Below are 21,313 nucleotides of genomic sequence, written 5' to 3'. Positions count from 1 at the left end.
GCACAGCCCCACAGCCATAGCCACAGCACAACCCCATAGCACAGCCCCACAGCACAGCTCCACAGCCATAGCCACAGCACAACCCCACAGCACAGCTCCACAGCCATAGCCACAGCACAACCCCATAGCACAGCCCCACAGCACAGCCCCACAGCCATAGCCACAGCACAACCCCACAGCACAGCCCCACAGCAACAGCACAGCCCCACAGCCATAGCCACAGCACAACCCCACAGCAATAGCCCCCACAGCCACAGCACAGCCCCACAGCAACAAGCCATGCCTGAGGAGTGGGTGCCTCTAACCCCGCACAGTACAGTTCAATCCATTCCTGCCCCGGTGCGTAACTTGTCCTTTTTTCCCCACTTCTTTTTTTCCAAAAAAGCCCTCCACCTCTCTGGATGCTGCTCTGCTTAACGCAGCGTGGACTTCATATGTTTTATTTCAGAAAGGTAATATTGCGCCGACGATGTAGCGTGTTAGTTAGCGTGCTCGCCTCGCAAGCCAGAACACACCCGGAGGTTTCGGAGAAACCTCAAGACAAGTTTGCTTACTCCACGCGCCTGTTTACATAGCAGTAAGTAGGGACCTGGTCGTTAGTCAATTGCCTGATCGCTTTCAGGGGGTAATATAATCCCTTGCACTGTGGGACGTTGCTCTGCGCAATTGGCTGCCGTGTTTCACCCACGTAAACAAAGTCAGTTTTTAATATATTCTGTGAAGCGCTTAAAGACATCTCGATGACTTGACGGCAAGAAGGCAACCTGCTGTTATGATGGTGGTCATTGGTTAGGAGGTGTTTGAGAGTGTCATGGAAACGCTGATTCCATCCTGATCGCCTTTTTGGAGAAGTCCCGGTACACAAGGACGTTACACAAACTGATGGATAATAAATACTGGCTCTTCCAACCGGGTTGTCCTCATAACAATATTACTATAGTTAAAAAAAGTATGACACATGCTTTACCAAGAGGAAAGCCTGTGTCCAACCACTCTACCTGAAATCAGCTTGGTGTTTCTAATTGGTTGGAAGACACATTTATTTAGTCAACACTGGCCAGACTAATTACGTCTTCTCAACCTGTGATATATGTATAACAAGCCACTGTACTTCCACGCTCTTACTCTGTTTTCTTGTTCTAGATCTCTTCTCCAAAAGGTCTTAAGAGTTCGTAACAAGTCTTGCAGCATGTCTCACAAGCTTACCAATGAGGAGATAGATGAGCAGTTTGAACAGTTCTTGAAAGAGGTGCAGTATGTTTACTCAAGTAGAACCCTGATTTGATCAAGATGAATTTTACTGCAATATGTTTGTGCTATTTTGTACAATCCATCTCTTTGTTACAGTGCAAAATCACTTAAATGCAAGCTGTTGTTATTGTTGTATTTCATAACAACAACAAACAGTCTATTTCATAGACTGCAGTTAGTACATAATAATAATACTTGAACTTGTATGGCGCCTTATCACGTTTTCTAGATGTCTCAAAGCGCTTCACAGAATATACTGTAAAGTGAATTGACTGTATATTTTGTGGGCACAAATGCGGCACAAAATAATATGGTACTTAAAGAATGGTGAAATATAAATTTATTCCATAAGTGATAAAGATGATTGACTGAGAAATTGCTTAGGTCATTCCTCATGAATGGAATAAGTACAGTGATGTTCATTAAGTATTTTGTTTATTTAGCAGACATTTCCCATAAATGTGCATTTAAATATCATTAGTTAGTTATAATTGTATATAGTTCAGATACAGTATGCTTTATTGTTTTTGGTTAAATGAGGTGACTCTCGCCTCTCTCTAGAAGTGAGTGATTATCTTACAGAAAACCCTCATAGCAGAGATGAGGAATTATGTCTATGAGACAATCTCTGCTCAGAATAGAAGACTCCATCCAGCACTGTGCCATGGGTATGAAGCGAATTCAGATACTGAACTGAACTAAATTGGGATTTGGCTTTTTACAGTGTTCAAGGCCGGTCTCAAGACCCTTCGATCGTGCCTTTGGTCTCCCTCCCCCCTCTCTGTCTTCCCTCACCCCTACACCACCCCTCCCCCATGCTCGGGCCCCGAAACCTGACTGTTCAGCTCTTCGGGACGTCCTCCCGATGTGAAAGGTGCTCTATGAATGTAATTTTGTTGTTGTTGTTAAGGTGTCATTACTGACGATTGTATTCTGGACAGCAGTCAAATTCTGTTTTTTAAACCGTGTTTTCTTCTTTTAGAATTAACTTGAAAAGTATCTTGTATATATCTTTAATAAATGTCACTTACCAATGATCAGTACACATTTGTATATGTATGCAAAGAACAAGAGGAGTTCTAGCATCGACTTCTGAAGCATCCCACTAAGTACCCCCACCCCCGCCGCATTTCAATATTTCAGCCCCTCTATCGACTACATACTCCTTCCTTCCAGGTTCACATAAAATCTAACCTTGTACAAATGTTACTTCAGTCCTTTCCCTCATACACGCTTTCATTATATCAAGGCTCGACAATGCAAACTCATTGCTTATTGGCCTCCCCAACTCCTCCCTCCACAGGCTGCAGAGCATCCAGAACTCTGCAGCCTGTGTCCTCTCCCCCACCAGGCTCCGCGATCCTATCACTCCCATCCTCGCCCAACTCTACTGGCTTCCCATCACACAGAGGATACAGTTCAAGATCCTGGTCCTCACTTTTAAAGCTCTCCACAGTCTTGCTCCCGCCTACCTCTGCGACCTCCTAACTCTCTACCATCCTGCTCGCTCCTTCCGCTCAGCGGGCTCCGGCCTGCTTCATGTCCCCTGCCTCGCTCGCCCCACTATTGGCGGGCGGGCCTTCCAGCAGTCTGCCCCCACCCTCTGGAACTCCATCCCGCAGTCCCTCTGTCTCGCCCCCTCCCTCGCCACCTTCAAGACCCTCCTCTTCGACTGTGCTTTCGATCTCCCTGCTTCCCCCTCTGTCCTCCACCCTCCCCGACCCCAACCCCCAGCTCGGGTATATAACTCTGTCTGTCCAGCGCCTTGGGACGTCCTCCCAACATGAAAGGAGCTTTGCAAATGTAATTTCGTTGTTGTTGTTTCCTTTTGGAATGTGTGACATACTTTTGGATGCTGAAAAATATTTGTTAAGCCAATCCCCAATTCTTGTCCTTTCCACCCAAACCACAATTTTCATTTTTAAAGAAATCAAAATCTCAAGAAAGCTAAGAAATCAAAACCTTTTGTTGAAGAATAAAGTCCGTTTTTATTCTGATTACTGACTGTACCATGAACATATTCTAGTCTATTTCAGATGAGTCTGTTGATTTAGGGAGTTCGACGAAATCTAGTGTTCTGAGTTGTCTTGGGCAGCCTAAGAAGAAGAAGGAAATCAAAAAGGATGCAAATCTATGGTGGATCAGTGATGGCGATGAAGGGCGTAAGTTGCTGCTTTCCTTACCCAATTCAAGGTGGCATTTGTTTCCTGATTTATTGACCACAAGTGGGTAGCATAGTGTCAGTGCTTAGGTTTCAAAGTGCTTTGGTGCAAATGCATTAATCCATTCAAATAGTTGTATATTTTTCATTTTGCTTCCATTTCTGTGAACAGAGACCATTAAAACCTTGGCTTTTCTGCTTGGCTGTTGCTTTGATTCTTAGCGTTTACTCTCATTGGTTTGCTTTCCCTTTCCACTCTTCACACTTCTAAGCATGCTTTTTATCTTCTTTATCTAAGAGCCCCAGCCCCGGAAATTCTCCAAATTGAAAAAGCAGGCAGCAGTTGTTGATCCTGGGATTGAAACAACGAGGGAAGAAATTGTTGAAGAGAGTGATGGGAATTTATTGTCTGAAAATCCTGGGTCACAGGAGGGTATTTATATAATTTTTTAAATATAATCAGATTCAGATTCATCTGGCTACATGGGAAGAAATTCTTCCTAGATCTATTAACGTAGGATTCCAGAGTATCCAAAATTTGGCAGATTCTTAAACACAGGCTTAATGTTGAAGTGGGTTTTCTAGTAAATTATTTTAAGAATTACAGAAAACTAATTTCTGTGTTGAGATTGAATTCAACAATTTGCCAAATACTGGACTCTCTCACTACATAGAGTGAATCTTGATCCATGTAGAATTTCTCCCCATTAGTGTTCAGCAATTGAAACAATTGATATAAATTATTGAAGCTCCAGTGAGTAAAAAATACATGTCCAGGAACATAAGTACAAATTTTGCAGCAAGATTCAGACAAAGTTATCCTTGTTTAACCACTTTTTTAAAAAAATGGTAATTGGGTGCAGTTGTATGCACTTGATTCATGTTTATGTACGTGTGGTTTATGGGCCACTGGAGGAATGCTTCACCCTCTGTCAGTCACAAATGATTCTTAAAATGGTGATGCACAAAGGAAGCTTGCTACGTTGGACCTTAATTGTACATAACCTTTCTAGGATTCAACATTGATTTGTTACCGATTTAATAAAACAATGGTTATTTAAGATGAGGAAGGAAAATTGATTTCACCGTGCTTCAGGTTTGTTTGGTCTTCACCCCAAATGTGCGATAAATCTTCACTTGTTAAATCAACAGCTCTGACATAAATAGATATCCTTTTAATTTATTCTTCGTAGTTAATAATGGCGTTCTCTTTGAATACTGGATTATGCTTAATAGGTCAACGATATATTGCATATTTTGTCCTTTTCTACTGTTTATTTTCTTTATTATTGCATTAAAATCATTAAATCTTTTGCTTTCTAACTTTTACATTTCTGTTTATTTTTCAAAAAAATTTCTTTATAAAATTTCCTTCCTTACCATTCTCTCGTTCCTATCGTCACAAATACCTACAAGTAACTCCACCCAAACCTATCCCCAAACCCCGTAGCAAAGCACTGGAAAGGTTCAGTGAACTGGAACATTTTTACAAAACTAGGAAAGAAACGACTGCGAATGTGCAAGAGGAAAGCAATGTTTCTGATGGTGAAGGCACCTACAAGAGTGTTGATGGTAATTGAGACTTAATGTTGTTTGATGTTGACTGGAAGATGAATTCATTGGGAATAAACTGCATATTATTTCAGTAATCCTGCCACAATCAAAATTATGATGGGCTCTCATAAGATAAATATAGTTAGTGATTTGATAACTAGTGGACATAAATTTAAGATTATTACCACAAAAAACAAAGTGAGATTAGGTCATGGAATACCCTACTATAACAGTGGTTGAAGCAGAATCCTTAATAGCTTTTAAAAGGTTTCAAACATCTGATAAGACAAATTATAACAGGGGAAAGGCAGGGAAATGGTTCCAAACAGATAACTCTTACAGGCACCTGAAATTTACACTACATGTTTACACATGTTTACGGAAATCACATTATTAGCCCAGTGCTGGCACCAAAATGGCCAGAAACAGAATAAAAACGTAAAAACACCACTATGTAAAATCAAAATGAGTTTACTTTCTAAATATGCATGAGGGATTCTTACCACTGTGGTCTAATCTTGGCAACGGTACTCTTAATTAGATTATTGCTTTGTAGGCATTTTGTGACATTGATTATTCTGTAGGTTATAAATGTTTGGAACATTAAATGATTGCAATTGTTAGAGAGTGAGATTTCATTGAAAACTATTCTCTCAAGTAATGTTCAATATTAAAAATATCAGTTAGGAAGTAAAACAAATGAATCACTTTGAATGTATTATTGTGGCCTATCTTAATAACTTCCATTCCCTGTTACATGTGACCCACACTGCACCTCAAATGTGTGCCGATGCAATGCTGAACCATTTTCTGGCCAGTGATATCTCAATTAAACCACCAAACGGTGGTGGTGATGGTACTGTTATGAAGAAGATGAACTGGTTTTGCTGCTTTTGCAATTTATTGCTTAGCAATCTCTGTTGTTTACTTTCCGTTTCTCAGGATTGCTTTGTAACAGAGTAATTGCTTTTGAGTGACTAAGTATAATTATTTATTTCTTGTTTAACATGACATTCCTTTTCTTAAAATATACTGTCAATGTAAAGATTGATTGATTAGGATATACTTTTAATCATTTTAATATGTTTTGATATGTGTCTAGTTTACAGTTTTGATCGATTCGATACAATTTTATGTTTGAGAAGATTGGACCAATAGCTCAAATTCTGCTTGAGGGTTCCCTAAAGGATGACAGCATCAGATTTTAGACTAAGTTAGTAAATATTCAAGTGCGCATAATGGAAAGAAGAAAATGACGGGTGCCATATACAATTACTGAGAAGGCAGTTTTTATCAGTAGTTTTAGGATCAGCAAGTACCTTTCTGGATTGAAAGTAACTTTTGGCATTTGGTCTGTTCGTGAACTTTGTGAAGGGTGTGCTGCTATGGAGAAAAACATACCATTTTTGTGACTGGGCCTGTATTGTACTGCTCCTTCATGCCAAGCCATGATCTCGTGAAGCAACAATGTGTTCTGTGATTGACAATAATGGTGGTCTTGAACCTCAATCAAATAAAAATGGTTAGAAATTGTTGAGCTGGCTTCAGACCCAATAATTTGCTGAAATCGGGTGAGTGGAGGCAGGAGGTGTAACAGCCAATGTTAACTACTGATTGTTTTGTTCGNTTTTTTCTGTATGTAATGATTAACACTCCACTACCCCCCACTCCCCAGCTTGTTTTCATTTGTCGAGAGCAACTATTGTTTTAAATACAACACGCCACAAACAGATTTCCCATATGTGTCTGATAAGAGAAGTTGAACCTTCTAAACCATCATTCAGGGGGACTATTTAAGAATCATATAGGAGTGTAAATGATCAGCATCATTTAAAGGTGACACAAGTAAAAATACGTGTTTTACCATTTCCCAATTGTATTCCTAAACCATATATGCTTTATTACTGTGTTTATGTGTAAATTATAGGTTTGCTGGAATCCAATAGGAGCTTTCTCAAATCCAGTAAGACCTCCCAACCTATTGCAGAGGTTGAAGAAGAACACGAGAAGATAACTCTGGATAAGGAAGGCAAGAGGACATCTGTGTCCATCAGCAAAGACAGTCTTGAGCCGAATGGTGAGAAATGTTTTTGGTACAAATGTTTGTTATAAGAAAATAATTTGGAAATGAGGAGAAGGAAATGAGAATGCTTTTATTTAAATACCTTTCCCAAGAGGTAATTAATATAATAATAATCCTTGCATTTGATATAGATCCTTAATACATCGTTGCGATGTCTCAAAGCTCTTCACAAAATATGTTGTAAAGTGAACTGACTGTATTTTGTGGGAAAAATGTGGCAATATAGAAAGACATTATCCTGCACTGTACATTTTACAATATTGTTGTGCCTAGCTGCTACCAAATTTGTAAGAGAAAAACAACCTGCTATAAAATTAGTTTGTCTAATTATGTGACAAGTTATTGTCATTATTTCCTCCAAATGTATTCGATCCCTATTTTAGCCTGGTGTAAAATCTGTGATTCAAATTCAGTAACTATTCAAAATGGATTGAAACAGTTTTTCAGCCTTTTATCAAGGTTTAACAATATTTTGTCTTAAATCTCATCAGTTATAATTTACCCCTTTCTAATGTATTTATAAAATACAGTTATTATTGTGTCTATAATATATTGTATCTGCTGTCTGATAGCCTTGTAAATGTTTATATGTTATCAAAGTTGAAAGGAAATTATATTCTTTGTCCTTAGAGTCTATTGTGGCATCAGGACCTGAGCAAAATACTCATGGACTTGGGCTGGATACATTGGAAGAACAAGAGCAGAAAGAACAGTTCTTTGCTAATCTTGAGAGGGGAGTTTCTTCCACTATTGACTACTCGAGGCTTAATCAAGAACTTGAACAAACCAATACAACACCATTGTCTGCTTTAAATCAGTAAGATAAATATTTTTTCCTCATCAATGGCAATTTTGGTTTAGAAAAATCTAAAAAGTTTAAAAAAATATTGAATTTGCTCTAGTCTATTGCTTGCTTTGCTATAGATGCAAATTAACTTCTAAAATAATCATAATAATCCTTGTGTTTGGTATATAGCACTGTTGGACCACACTTTTGTTTATTATTCTCCTCCTTTTCCCCCTTGGTTACCCAGCTCAGGGGGTAGATATTACTGTTAAGTGCTTTGGGTCCTTCTGATGTGAAAGGCACTTTAATGCCAATTTAACTATTGTATTGTATAATATACCTCATTAAAACATTCACCATGTTTTCATACACTTAAAAAAATCTTCCATTTGTCACCGGTGTCACTTGCATTGGCGCTGACTTGATAATGAACATAAGTAGAAGACGTAAAGAGGTACATAAAGATGTGAGATATGCTAAATCTTACAGGGATGTTTGAAATTCCTTCTCTTATTATTGAACAGGTTTTCATGCCCCGGCTTATAGATCAATTGGATCTGTCCTTTCAATGATGTGGTTATTTGGTAACCACAATAGTTACACAGATTGAGGATGAAGAAATTAAGGAAATATGACATTAATATATTTACTCTCCTAAATATAAAATAAAAGTTTTAGTATCATCTTTTTGTTATTGTATAATTTTCTATGTACATTTCATTTGAATTCATCTTCTTTCATACAGCATATGATACTAACAAGTATTGTCTGCCTATTGGTGGAATGCTGCATTGCATCTTTGACAGCTGCAAATAAAACCCACTGCTGGCTTCTAGTTTCTGTACTGTCCAGTTCTGCACAATTATTCAGCTTGATGGCACTGATTTATTGCATGCTTTGGTTCAGCGCCTTCGGACGTCCTCCCGATGTGAAAGGCGCTCTATAAATGGAATATTGTTGTTGTTGTTGTTCATCCTATTCAATATCAAAAGAAATGTGATAAGTTTTCTGGCTACTTCAAAACTATGCCTGGAGCAGGACCATCAGAATTACAAGGTTTTCAACCAAATCTCAATTTAAAACATAAGAACAGTACTTTTACCTTATTATTCACTTTCAATTAAATCTATCTGCACGCAATACCAGCAGTGAACATCACATATCTCTTGTTTGTAGAGCAGTTATTTTAAACACGGTTAGCCCCTTACAGCTCTCTCCCTTGTTCACATCGGAGTAAACTGTAATTTGATTTTGTACTATATGCATCAGGAGATTGGAAATCTCTTACCTATTTGTACTCGATGTAATTTTTGCAACTTTCCGTGCTTCCGAAAACAACTTGACTTGGTTTGAATCTATAGATTTAGTTAATGTTTTTCTATATAGCACATATCATTTTGCAGTCCTAGACTTCCATCTGGTTTGAAATTTTTTTTATTCAGCTCCAATTCGAGAGCTTTCCATTCAGCAAGGATTGTGACCTATTTATTTGAAGGATATTGTGATATTGTAACATGATATTGTGATGATGTAATTCAGAATATGAAATTCTATGTTACACAGATTGAGGATTAAATCAACTGAACCAGTTCAATGAGATGATTGCAAAGCTCCAGTTCAAAAATAACTTTGTATGATTTCAGAATCTTGCTGTTTCCTTTTAGAATTGAAGATGTTGTGTTGAAACATACAGAGTGCAGATCTTTCTTTTCAACTGAGCTTTTAGGTAACTTTCTTCCCGCCAGCTTCCTCACCTCCCACACGCCCAGTCAGCTCTATCAAGCGCTTTGAGACATCCTCTGGACATGAAGCGTGCTGTATGATGTAAAATTGTTGCTTTATAAGTATGTCCAGTGAAACATCTACTGATAGAGAACAGTGGGTACAGTACTGATTCTCTGATAGATGTTTCAGTTATGAAGTTTACCTTTTGCCGTCTCTTCTAGAAAGGAACACAATGTTCAGCAGATCAGGACCTCAAGGAGGAGCAGTCCAGACCTAAAGCAGGTAGAGTTTTGCTCAAGTTTTGTGATAAATAATAGAATACGGTAACAGCATGAAGCGCACCTGGGTAAAATTTGGGACATACAATTTGATTCAGCTGGTATTTTTTTTAAATTGTTAGAAAATAATTTTAAGTTCTAAATGGTATGCAGGTAAAGGTACATTCTGAGTCTGGTATTGATTGATTATCCATTACACTATGTTTCTACCAGATCACGTATGATTATGTTTGGAGCTTAGTCAAAAACAGCAATTTTGCTTCATTAGTAATTTTTCTGAACAATTTGCAGATCTGTCATCATTTTAGAGCTTTGTACCAATTAATATTTCTTTCTCCTGGACTCTTCAGCGGCAATGTCAAATTAGACCAAAACTCTAATCAATTTCAAGGAGGATATACAATAATATCTTGCAGTGTGAATGAGGGTTGATTTTAATGAAAAAGATGACTTTTTTTTCTCTCTTTCAACGCATTGGTTACTTTTGTGTTTTACTGAAATTTTATTCAAACAGACTTTATTGTCCACTGAAAAACAACATTCTAAGTTGCAGAAATGTCTGTTGGTGACATGAGGTCAGGGGAAAAGCTAATGAGATGATATTTTATATTTTTTGACAAGTATCGTAGAGTTGAGATTGGAAGTACAGTTTAACACCAAGGCAACCAATTCACCAGTTTAAAGGAGCTTGGTGTCATTTTGCCATTTCCATTTGTGTCATTGTGATATTTCACTCTCAGTCCCCCTAGTCTTTAGTCTCTCTGGAATAGTGTCCGCGTGATTACTGGGTTTATATGATAAATTGTCTTGTACTTAGTTCCTTTGGCGCTTTGGAAGAATTCCTGTATGTAAAGTCTATTTGTTCTGTTTAGGAAGTTTACCATTACTCTAGTTCTCCCAATCACTTTAGGTATAGTAGGATTGAAATAATTTTAGAAAACATGCTTGTTTTTAGGATGGGTACAGGGAGCAAATGACCAAGTCAAATCTCAGCTACCAAGTTAGCTTACTTGTTGGTAAATCTCTGATGTTGTAACCCAAACTGATTTTAAACATGTGTGTAGAGTTAATGATGTATCACACTCTGGATTTCAGCTTCAAAACACTACAGTGATGATTTTGAAGATAATTATGGTGTCAAGATTGAAGATGAAGAGTTTGGATCAGATAATGAAGCCAACATTGAACATATTCTGGAAAAGGATGAAGTTAAATCTCATACCAATGAAATGATGTCTGATAAAGAGGTAATAGCTATAAAGTTGTGCATTACATCGCAGTGCTAATATTATAACAACATGCATTTACATAAGCATCTTTTATGTACAAGACTGTTTCAAAATACTTGGTAAATGTAATGGTGGACACTAAGCAGAGAAATGAGTTTTAAAGATGTTGACCAAAGGCATTATTAAAAAAGATGTATTTAGGAGAATCTTGAAGGCAGGGAGCAAGGCAAAGTGGTTTTGGAAGTGAGGGGGACACTTGTGAATAGTCTTGCCACTGATGGTGGAGTGCAGAGCAAGCAACAGTTAAAAGTTAGAAAAGCATATGGTCAGACCAGAATTTCGAACTGGCGAAGTAAGGGTATAACTGAGCACTGTTTTGGAGGTAATTGCACATACTTTCGAGGGTGAGTAGGTATAATTTGAGTTTTTTTATAATCTTCTGGAAGTACTTTTTATGACTGGTTTCCTGAGTACAGTGGACCATTTTTAATTTATCTTAATTATTAGATTATGTAATCTCTGGAATAGTGTCCGCGTGATTACTGGGTTTATATGATAAATTGTCTTGTACTTAGTTCCTTTGGCGCTTTGGAAGAATTCCTGTATGTAAAGTACTATTAAAAGGAATTGACTATTCAGCTACATGTTGTTCAGTTTATTGCCTATATGCTGTCTTCAAATCCAGATTCTCAATTAATCATTTAGTCTCTGACCTTGCTGCTCTGCTCCCAATCGCCGGTTTGCCATAGTTAAGATTTATTTTTCTGGTCATGGTTAACGTCTTTTCATTTTATTATTTATTCACTCCTCCACCCCCTCCATTATTTTATACACCTCCCTGGAACAGGATCATTCCCTAACCAAAAAGAAATGCAGACAACCTAATTGCTCATCTTTAACAAATGAATCTAGAATTAAAGGACGGTTTTCAGAGATAATATTGCTCTATACTTACAGAATTTTATTCTCCTATATAATCTGTTGAAATTCATCTGATTTTATTTTTAGGGAGCAGAATGTGGAATGCTGGCCAAAGGTATTTAATTTCTATCGGTTAATTATATATGTGCATATCAGTTAATTACACTATTGTCTGTTTTGCAATTTTATTTATTACACCATTGAGTAAATTACTGTACACATTGACACCCTTCTAGATAACGTAATATTTTTGTTATAATTATAGTTCTAGTATCAGAATCTAGTCATCCAGGTTTGTGTTTCAAATAGATTGTTTTGGAAAAAAATAAATTTAGCATTGTTTTATTACTACATCACCAGTTTTGTTCATTAGTGCAAAGCAGTAGAAATAAAATTGCTTTTGGTGTTTAAAACCCGTACATTGATTTACTAATCCATGTTTTATCATCAAATGCTGACTATTGGATAATACCGTGAGCTACATGGATTTAAATAGATTAATTCTATCCTAGTAGAATGCAAAATGAAAGCATAAATGTTTCAAGCCAGTAATCCCTTTGTGACATAATCAACAAAATACCACCTTAACATAGTGAGTAAAATCAAACAAACAGCCTTCTGGTCTGTATAACTTAGTTTGCAAGAAAAATATAATCGCTACACTTTACAATATATCTTGTGAAGTGCTTTGAGACCTCCCTCCCCTGATGTAAAAGTTGTTATATTAAATGTAAGGACCAATATTATTATCAGAGGGCAGCTATTCTGAAACTTTCGCGTGTTTTGTGACGAGAGAAGAATTGTAGTGAAAATGTATCGCTAAGAAATGAGCAGGTGCAATATACTGAAATTGCTTTTGGATCAAGTTTAAATGGGATTTTTCTGCAAAGTTGAAATATCCACATTTATAATTACAGTTGTGCTACTGGACTCACAAGATTCAACCCTGGATACACAAAAGTTATTGCAGTTTGAGGAAGATAAACCAGCAAACAAAATTATAAACGATGAAAAACAGGCGCAGCAAGGCATTTCTTTGCAAATGTCTGGCACAGGTAAGTGATGAATGATAATGGTCTTTCCTTAGTGTCCAACTACAAGTATGTTTGAGTGTTTGTCTTTTCATTCCTTCCAATATCCTACTCTTGTTATCTTCTTTCCTGAAGACTGGAGTAGTGACATTTCAAAGGCATTGTTATTTCTAGCTCAAGTAACTCCTGTGACATGTTATTCAATTTTTCCACAGTTTCATGCCTGAGCACATTTTTTGGCTGGGGAAATTTGGTATTAGATCAGAAATAAAAAGCTTCCCTGATAATTTGGGGGTTTCTGCAATTTTAACTGCAAAATATATATTTTTAAAAGTTATGGAATTATTGGTAAAATGCTGATAATTTAGGAGCACGGCTCTTTTTAAAAGCCTATTGCAAATTCATTTATGCAAAAAAATCATTAATCAAATCCATCAACCTGGATACCAGTTTCAGACAAATTTGCAGTGTATTTATTAAAAAACAATTCTCCCACTTATTTTTTATCTGAACTTGGAACATTGAACAGCTTTTGGCCTGCTGAGTATCACTTTCTGAATTGAGATATACATCAGTTGTGGATAATTGCAAACTTTTAAAATAATTGGTGAGAGGATTTTGTTTACATCTGGAGTCTTGTACCAAATCAACAAATTGCCAACATGGGTTCCGACAAATAAATTGCTGCAAGCTGACTGAAGGTTATTAAGTGCAATTTCTGTTTAAATTATAAAACCAAGTACATTTTGTGAACAAAATCGGCTGTTTTTTAGTGTTTGATGGAACGGTTTTTATGGCAGTTGGAAATAAAACATGAGGTCTAAACATAGATCATAACTGAAATATTCGGAAACCTCAAATAATGCCACAGTTATGCTTTCCGAGTTATGTATGTGGCATTTGGCTTGTATTAGTGTTTGGTTTGAAAAGAAATTTTAATTTAGTTAATGGATCTAATTTAATCTTCCATTATGTGTGCATGCTTAAGATAGAAAGACTGCAGCTTGGAAGAAGAACGGAAATAGTTTTCTATATCATGATAAAACTAATAAATGTTGTATAATAGAGTACGCAACAGTTGTTTGCACTTGGGATTCCTCTCCCGCATTAAAAAAAACTTTTCTCATTTCCTACTTTTACATTCATGAATTACTCTTTTTTTTATTTTCTGACTTTTATTCTCTGTTGTATTCGTGTATTGTAGAGCACTCACAGCAGTAACGCAGTTCATATCTAATCCACATTGTATCTAATTCATATCTAATTTTCACAGCATCTGCCACACTGGCATACATACAACAGGTACTACTGGGTTTAGCTACTTGAGTTCTTAATGTCAGACAAAAAATAGGACATATTCTGTTTTTGGAATAGAGGAGGAAGGAGTTTTAAGAGCACATAGAAATCCTCAAATGCCTTCTTGTTGGTAAAAATGAAAAGCATGTTTGTCATTAGGTACTTAGCTCTCCTTGTTCTCATGCATGTCATTATTATCGTGAAAAGCGCAATATTAAATGCAAGGATTATTATTATTATCTTTCTAAAAGAGGCCAACACACTTTTCTTTTTGGAGGAGCAGCATGCTCAGGAAGCAAGTGATGCAGGTAAAAATCCAAGGTACTACATGGATAAAATAGAAATTGCCAAGACGGGAAACTGAAAAGTGTAGAGATATTAATAGACTCCTCATTCACCAATACAGACTGTTTTCGTCAGTCACAAATGACATTCTGTTCATCTGTGACCAGGGATCTCTCTGCCTCCTCATGTTTCTTGATTTCTCTGCCGCCTTCAACACTGTTGACCACTCTATTCTTCTCCACTGCTTCTCCTCTCAGCTCCACCTTCACGGCTCTGTCCTTTCCTGGTTTCATTCTTACCTTTCCCATCGTCTTCACATTGTATCCACTAACAGCTTCTCCTCCAGCCCTCGCGCCATGCGGCATTCCTCAGAACACTGTCCTTGGTCCTCTCCTCTTTAATATCTACATGCTCCTGCTTGGTGATAGCATCTGCAGGTATGGGGTTAATTTCCATATGTATGCAGATGACACCCAACTCTATCTCTGCCTGCATGCTCAATTCCAGGATCACTGCTGTCCTGACAGAGTGTCTGTCAGACATCAAGTACTGGATAAGAGCGAACTTTCTACAGCTGAACGTCAACAAGACTGAGGCCCTCCTGCTTGGCTCCCGTCAGTGCCTCTACACCTCATTCACTGGCAGCATCACTATTCATGGATGCACTCTCCATTTCACTGAGCCAGTACAGAAGCTAGGTACCTTGTTCGACCCTCAACTCTTTGAATCCCACATCCATGTGTTGACCCATTCAGCCTTCCCCCAACTCTGCAACATTGCCTGTCTCCATTGCTACCTCTCCCTTTAGGCCACCGAGATCCTGATCCATTCTTCCATCACATCCACCGTGCTTGGGCTGTATAGTACTCTGCTTAGGCCACACCTAGAATACTGCTTCCCATGTCCTGGTGAGAGTACAGAGGAGAGCAATGAGGATATCTCCAGTATTAGATGATGAGCTATGAACAACGTTTACAATGGACAAGCGAGGGCTCTTTGGTCTTTCAACACCTTGGGATGTCCTATCGAGGTGAAAGTTGCTATATGAATGTAATTTTGTTCTTATCTAGAAAGGAGATGTCTCAGAGGGGACATCACAAAGATATAAGTTTATAAATGGGAATGATAAAGTAAATAATACTTTTGAATGCACAGAGACAGAAGAACAAGAAGACACAGGTTTAGGGGTGCAAAGGACAATTTCAGGACAGACACCAGGTAGTATTTCTTTATGACCCAACTGTGCAGCGCCTTGGGACGTCCTCCTGACGTGAAAGGCGCTTTATAAATGGAATCTTGTTGTTGTTGTTGTTGTTGTTTATCTGCCGGGTAATTAACTAGTGGAACAGCTAGCAGGAAAGGGATGAAGGCCAGTGCATTGGACTCATTTTTAAAAAAATCTTAATGTTAAAATGGGATGATTATATGGTGGATATTCTGAAAGGATAAGATCAAATGGGGCCTAGTGGATTCTTCATATGAACCTCTCTTACAATCTTGTGCTGATAACTTGGTAATGTGTATTAATCATCTTTAAAGTACTTTAATTGATCACATGCAGCTTCTGGATATGTCTTGACCACTCTGTTTCTCCCTGTAAAACGTGGAAGTCTAGGCATGGGTCAGCCCAAGCATTGGAAATGCCAATACGACGGCTGACCCCCCTCTACTTTGAGTATAACCTAACATCTATTTTATTAGTTTTTAATAATGTAATAATTTTAATAATGTAATCAGGCCTTAAGCACCAAACCTTTTTTGTTAGCATCCAGTTTTCCACTAATGATTTGCTTCAGGAAGTGACAGCTAATAATATGAATTTAATATAAATTTTGCAATCTAGCCACTGGAACAGACATGTTAGCAATACTCTCCTCCTTACTTAATCTTCGCAGACCTGCCCTTGCCTGGTTCGATTCCTATCTCTCTCACCGTCTCCACTTTGTTGCCTCTAACGGTTTCTCCTCCAGCCCCCGCACTGTCACATCTGGGGTCCCCCAGGGCTCTGTCCTTGGCCCTCTCCCCTTTATTATCCACATGCTCCCCTTTGGTGACATCATCCGCAGACATGGGGTCAACTTCCACATGTATACGGATGACACCCAACTCTATCTTTCTGCCTTCACCCTCAACTCCAGGACCACTGCTGTCCTGACAGACTGCCTGTCGGACATCAAGTCCTGGATGAGGGCAAATTTCCTGCAGTCGAATGTCAACAAGACTGAGGCCCTCCTGATTAGCTCACGCCAGCGCCTCAGCACCTCAGGCTCTGGCAACATCAACCTTCATGGTTGCTCACTGCAACTCACCAGCCAGTCAGGAACCTGAGTGTCTTGTTCAACCCTCAACTGTCTTTTCTCCTCCAATCCAAGCCATGACCCACTCTGCCTTCCCTCACCTCCGTAACATCGCCCGACTCCGCCACTACCTCACCCCTCAGGCCGCTGAAACTCTTGTTCATGCCTTCATCACCTCCAGGCTCGACTATATGCAAACTCCCTGCTTGTCAGCCTTCCCAACTCCTCCCTCCACAGGCTGCAGATAATCCACAACTCTGCAGCCCGTGTCCTCTCCCGCACCAAACTCCGTGACCCCATCTCCCCCATTCTCGCCCGACTCCATTGGCTCCCTATCCTTCAGAGGATCCAGTTCAAAATCCTGGTCCTCATCTACAAAGCCCTGGCCTCGCCTCACCCTACATCTGCGAGCTCCTAACCCCCTATCAACCCACCCATTCCCTCCGCTCAGCCGGCTCTGGCCTGTTCTACATCCCCCGACCCACCATTGGCGGGAGAACCTTCAGCCACTCTGCCCCCAACCTCTGGAATTCCATCCCCCAATCACTCCACCTCACCCCCTCCTTAGCCTCTTTCAAGTCCCGCCTCAAAACCATCCTCTTTGACCATGCCATCGGCCACCCCCCTTCCCCTTCCTTCTCCCTCCACTGACCCCAGCTCACGTCTGAAATGCTGTACACTGGGTCGTCCTCCCGACATGAAAGGCGCTATACAAATGTAATCTTGTTGTTGTTGTTCACCAAAAAATGTTTAAATATAATTTAATTTGCATCAATTTACTGCTAATAGACCAGTATTTTAATGCTGAATTTAAGAAGTCCAGTATTTTAATGACATATTCATCCATGATTCAGTACAGATTGCCTGCTTCAATAATGGATTAATTTAACTAAAAGGGTTAAGAGGAAAGGCTGCGTAAACTTGGATTGTATTCCCTTGAGTTTAGAAGTTTGAGAGGTGATTTGATGAAGTATTTAAGATGATAAAGGGATTTGATAGGATAGACACAGTGAAGCTATTTCCTCTGGTGGGGAATCCAAAACAAGGGACATAGTCTTAAAATAGAATCAGGCCATTTAAGAGTGAAATCAGGAAGAATTTTTTCATTGAAAAGGTGGTAGAAGTCTGGAATTCTCTTCTCTAAAAGGCCGTGGATGCTGGATCCATCCACACCTTAAGAGTGAGGTTGATAGATTTTGGGTAGGTCAGGGTATTGAGGGATATGGGGAGAAAGCGGAAAATTGGAATTGAAAAGATTAGTTGGAGGTGCATGATCTAACTAATGTCAGAACAGGCTCGAAGGGCTGAATGGCCTACTCCTGTTCCTATACTTTTATAACTCCATTAACCTTTCTCACACAAAACTGTTTAATTGATAAACTAACCTTCTACTTGAACTGCCACTCCTAACCATTGCAGTTGAATTATTTGTTACAGAGTGGTTTAAATTTGTAACCAGTTATGTTTGAGTTTATAATCTTTACATTTATTCATAGATTGTGAGTTCAAATTGTGACAAATCGTGTCCTTGCAGATTCAAACAGATTCATTTATAGGCAGCAAGTCAGAGAAAGTATATGTAATAATAATAATAATAATAATCCTTGCATTTGATATAGCGCTTTTCACGTCGGGAGGACGTCCCAAAGCGCTTCACAGAAGACACTGTAAAGTGAATTGACTATATTTGTGGGCGAACGCGACAGCCAATTGCGCACAGCAGTGTCCCACAAACAGTCGTAGATTGAAAATGACCAATTTATTATTGTTTTTGTTTTTGGAGGGATTATTATTAGGCGTGTGGAGTAAGGAAACTTGCCCAAGGTTTCGCCCTGCCTGGAATTGAACTCAGGTCTCTCACTTGCAAAGCGAGTGCTCTTAACCACTGAGCTACAGGACTCCACAGTGGTCTTCACGGGTTTGCTGTGAGATACAGCGAGGTGGAGGGCAGAGTTGCTGATAAATTTGCAATCCTGTAAATAAGGTTTACCTTCATTTATTTAAAAATCCACTGGTGGAACAGATCATGTTGGTGATCATTGTACAATGCTACAAAGTATGAAGATGTATATTGACTTCTCTGATTATGCACATCCTGAGTTTGTGATTTCAATTATATCATTATGGAAAGGTACCACTCTCCTATCTTCCCTCTCCCTCTGCTCCAAACGCCCCCTCATCCTAGGTGACTTCAACCTGCACTTCACCCCCCTCCTGCTCCATCTCCACTGACTCTTCTGTCTCCTGTCACAACCTCTCCCTCCACATCAACCTTGCCAGCCACGTCCATGGCCACCCACTTAACTTGGTGATTACCCTGGGCCTCAGTATCTCGGACCTCACCATCACCGACAAAGCCATCTCAGATTATTACTTGAGCTCCCTCAACTCCTCAATCCCTCTCTCCAACGCCACCCAACCCACTTCTGTCTCCTATTGCCCCTGGAAAAAACATCTCCACCCCCCTTTCCCCCTCCCCCCCCTACAATGCCTTGGATTCATCTGAAATCTGAACTCCTCCCACTCTGGGTTTCCTCCCACAATGACCTAACCTCCTCGATCAATCTCCTCCACAACTCCCTTTCCAGCACTCTCAATGCCCTTGCTCCCCTCACTTCCCGAACCGCCTCCTACTCACGGAAGTCATCCTGCTACATCAGTCACCTCCTCTCCCTCAAGGCACAGGTGCGTGCCGCCGAATGCATCTGGCTCAAATCTAAGTTAACAGTCCATCGGCAGATCTGGCTGGACCTTATCAAAACGCACCTCTCCACCCTCGCCTCCGCTAAATCGTCTTTCTACTCCTAAGACAATCTTGGAGGCCAAGGTTAACCCCAGGCTCCTCTTCTCCATCACCAACTGGCTCCTCCGGCCACCCTCTCACTCCTCGCCCATCCTCTCTCCAACGCCAACTACGAGGAAATGCTGGACTTCCTCGAAACCAAAATCAAGGGGATACGCTCAGCTGCCTCTGCCCTTCCGACTATCACACACTCCCCGTCTCCCCTCACACCCCGTCCCCTATCTATCGCTCCTTCCACACCTTCGAACCTGTCTTCCCCCTCCTCTCTCACCACCGCTATAACCTATATGAAACTGACCCCTGCTCCCTAGACCCCATCCCTACCCCTCTCCATACCTCCCAGCTCCACCTCCTTGGCCCCTACTCGCAGAGATCATAAATATCTCCCTGTGCAATGGCACCGTTCTCACCCCTTTAAAAACATCCGTCATCACTCCTATTCCGAAAAAACCCCTGTACCTATCACTGCTCTCAAATTACCGCCCCATCTCCAACCTTCCTTTCCAAAGTCCTGGAATGAGTTGTTGCTTCCCAGCTTCGCTCCTTCCTCTCTCTCCACTCCCTTCACGGACTACGCAAACTCCCTGCTTGTCGGCCTCCCCAACTCCTCCCTCCATAGGCTGCAGATCATCCAGAACTCTGCAGCCTGTGTCCTCTCCCGCACCAGGCTCCGTGCCCCTATCATCGCCATCCTTGCCCAACTCCACTGGCTTCCCTTCACACAGAGGATACAGTTCAAGATCCTGGTCGTCACTTTCATTGCTGCCCACAGCACAGAAACAGCTTTGATCAAAGTGATAAATAAAATTTGGCCATCTGTGACCAGGGCTCCCTCTGCTTCCTCGTCCTCCTTGACCTCTCTGCTGCCTTCGATATTGTTGACCACTCAATCCTCCTCCATCGCCTCGCCTCTCACCTCAAGCTTCATGGCTCTGTCCTTGAATGGTTCAGATCCTATCTCTCACATCGTCACCACTTCATCTCCACAAATGGCTTCTCCGGTAGCCCCCGCACTGTCTCGTGCGGCGTTCCTCAGGGCTCTGTCCTTGGTCCCCTCTTCAATATCCATATGCTCCCTCTTGTGACATCATCTTCAGACATGGGGTCAACTTCCACATGTACACGGATGACACCTAACTCTATCTCTCTGCCTTCACCCTCGACTCCAGGACCACTGCTGTCCTGACAGAATGTCTGTCAGACATAAATTCCCAAATGAGAACTAACTTTCTTCAGTTGAACATCAACAAGACTGAGGCTCTCCTCATTGGCTCCCGTCAGCGCCTTCTCACCTCAGGCACTGACAGTATCACCATCCATGGTTGCATACTCCACCTTACTAAGCCAGTCCGGAACCTTGGGGTCTTGTTTCACCCTCAACTATCCTTCCTACCCCGCATCCGTGCCATATCCCGCTCTGCCTACCTTCACCTCCGCAACATTGTCTGGCTCCGCCACTGTCTCACACCACAGGCCGCCGAGACCCTCATACACGCATTCATGACATCCAGACTCGACTACGCAAACTCCCTGCTTGTCGCCTCCCCAACTCCTTCCTCCATGGGCTGCAGATTATCTAGAACTCTGCAGCCTGTGTCCTCTTCCGCATCAG

At 40.3% G+C, this 21,313-nt stretch overlaps 1 protein-coding gene across 1 annotated transcript in view; it reads left to right on the top strand.

Annotated features, from left to right (window-relative positions):
* Positions 1 to 247: 247 nt before the first annotated feature.
* cep162 (centrosomal protein 162) overlaps positions 248 to 21,313 on the top strand; it is a 55,457-nt gene continuing 34,391 nt past the window's right edge. The window contains exons 1-11 of the mRNA XM_042332857.1: positions 248 to 452; positions 1,144 to 1,249; positions 3,278 to 3,413; positions 3,711 to 3,845; positions 6,894 to 7,043; positions 7,680 to 7,866; positions 9,783 to 9,843; positions 10,935 to 11,047; positions 11,644 to 11,674; positions 12,077 to 12,104; positions 12,907 to 13,044. Of these exons, the coding sequence (XP_042188791.1) occupies positions 1,190 to 1,249; positions 3,278 to 3,413; positions 3,711 to 3,845; positions 6,894 to 7,043; positions 7,680 to 7,866; positions 9,783 to 9,843; positions 10,935 to 11,047; positions 11,644 to 11,674; positions 12,077 to 12,104; positions 12,907 to 13,044 (1,039 nt within the window). The 5' untranslated portion in view covers positions 248 to 452; positions 1,144 to 1,189. The remainder of the gene's footprint in view (positions 453 to 1,143; positions 1,250 to 3,277; positions 3,414 to 3,710; positions 3,846 to 6,893; positions 7,044 to 7,679; positions 7,867 to 9,782; positions 9,844 to 10,934; positions 11,048 to 11,643; positions 11,675 to 12,076; positions 12,105 to 12,906; positions 13,045 to 21,313) is intronic.

The sequence above is a fragment of the Callorhinchus milii genome, unplaced genomic scaffold, assembly GCF_018977255.1.
Source record: "Callorhinchus milii isolate IMCB2004 unplaced genomic scaffold, IMCB_Cmil_1.0 Scaffold3, whole genome shotgun sequence".
Taxonomy (NCBI): domain Eukaryota; kingdom Metazoa; phylum Chordata; class Chondrichthyes; order Chimaeriformes; family Callorhinchidae; genus Callorhinchus; species Callorhinchus milii.
This window is presented reverse-complemented; position numbering and strand designations above follow the sequence as displayed.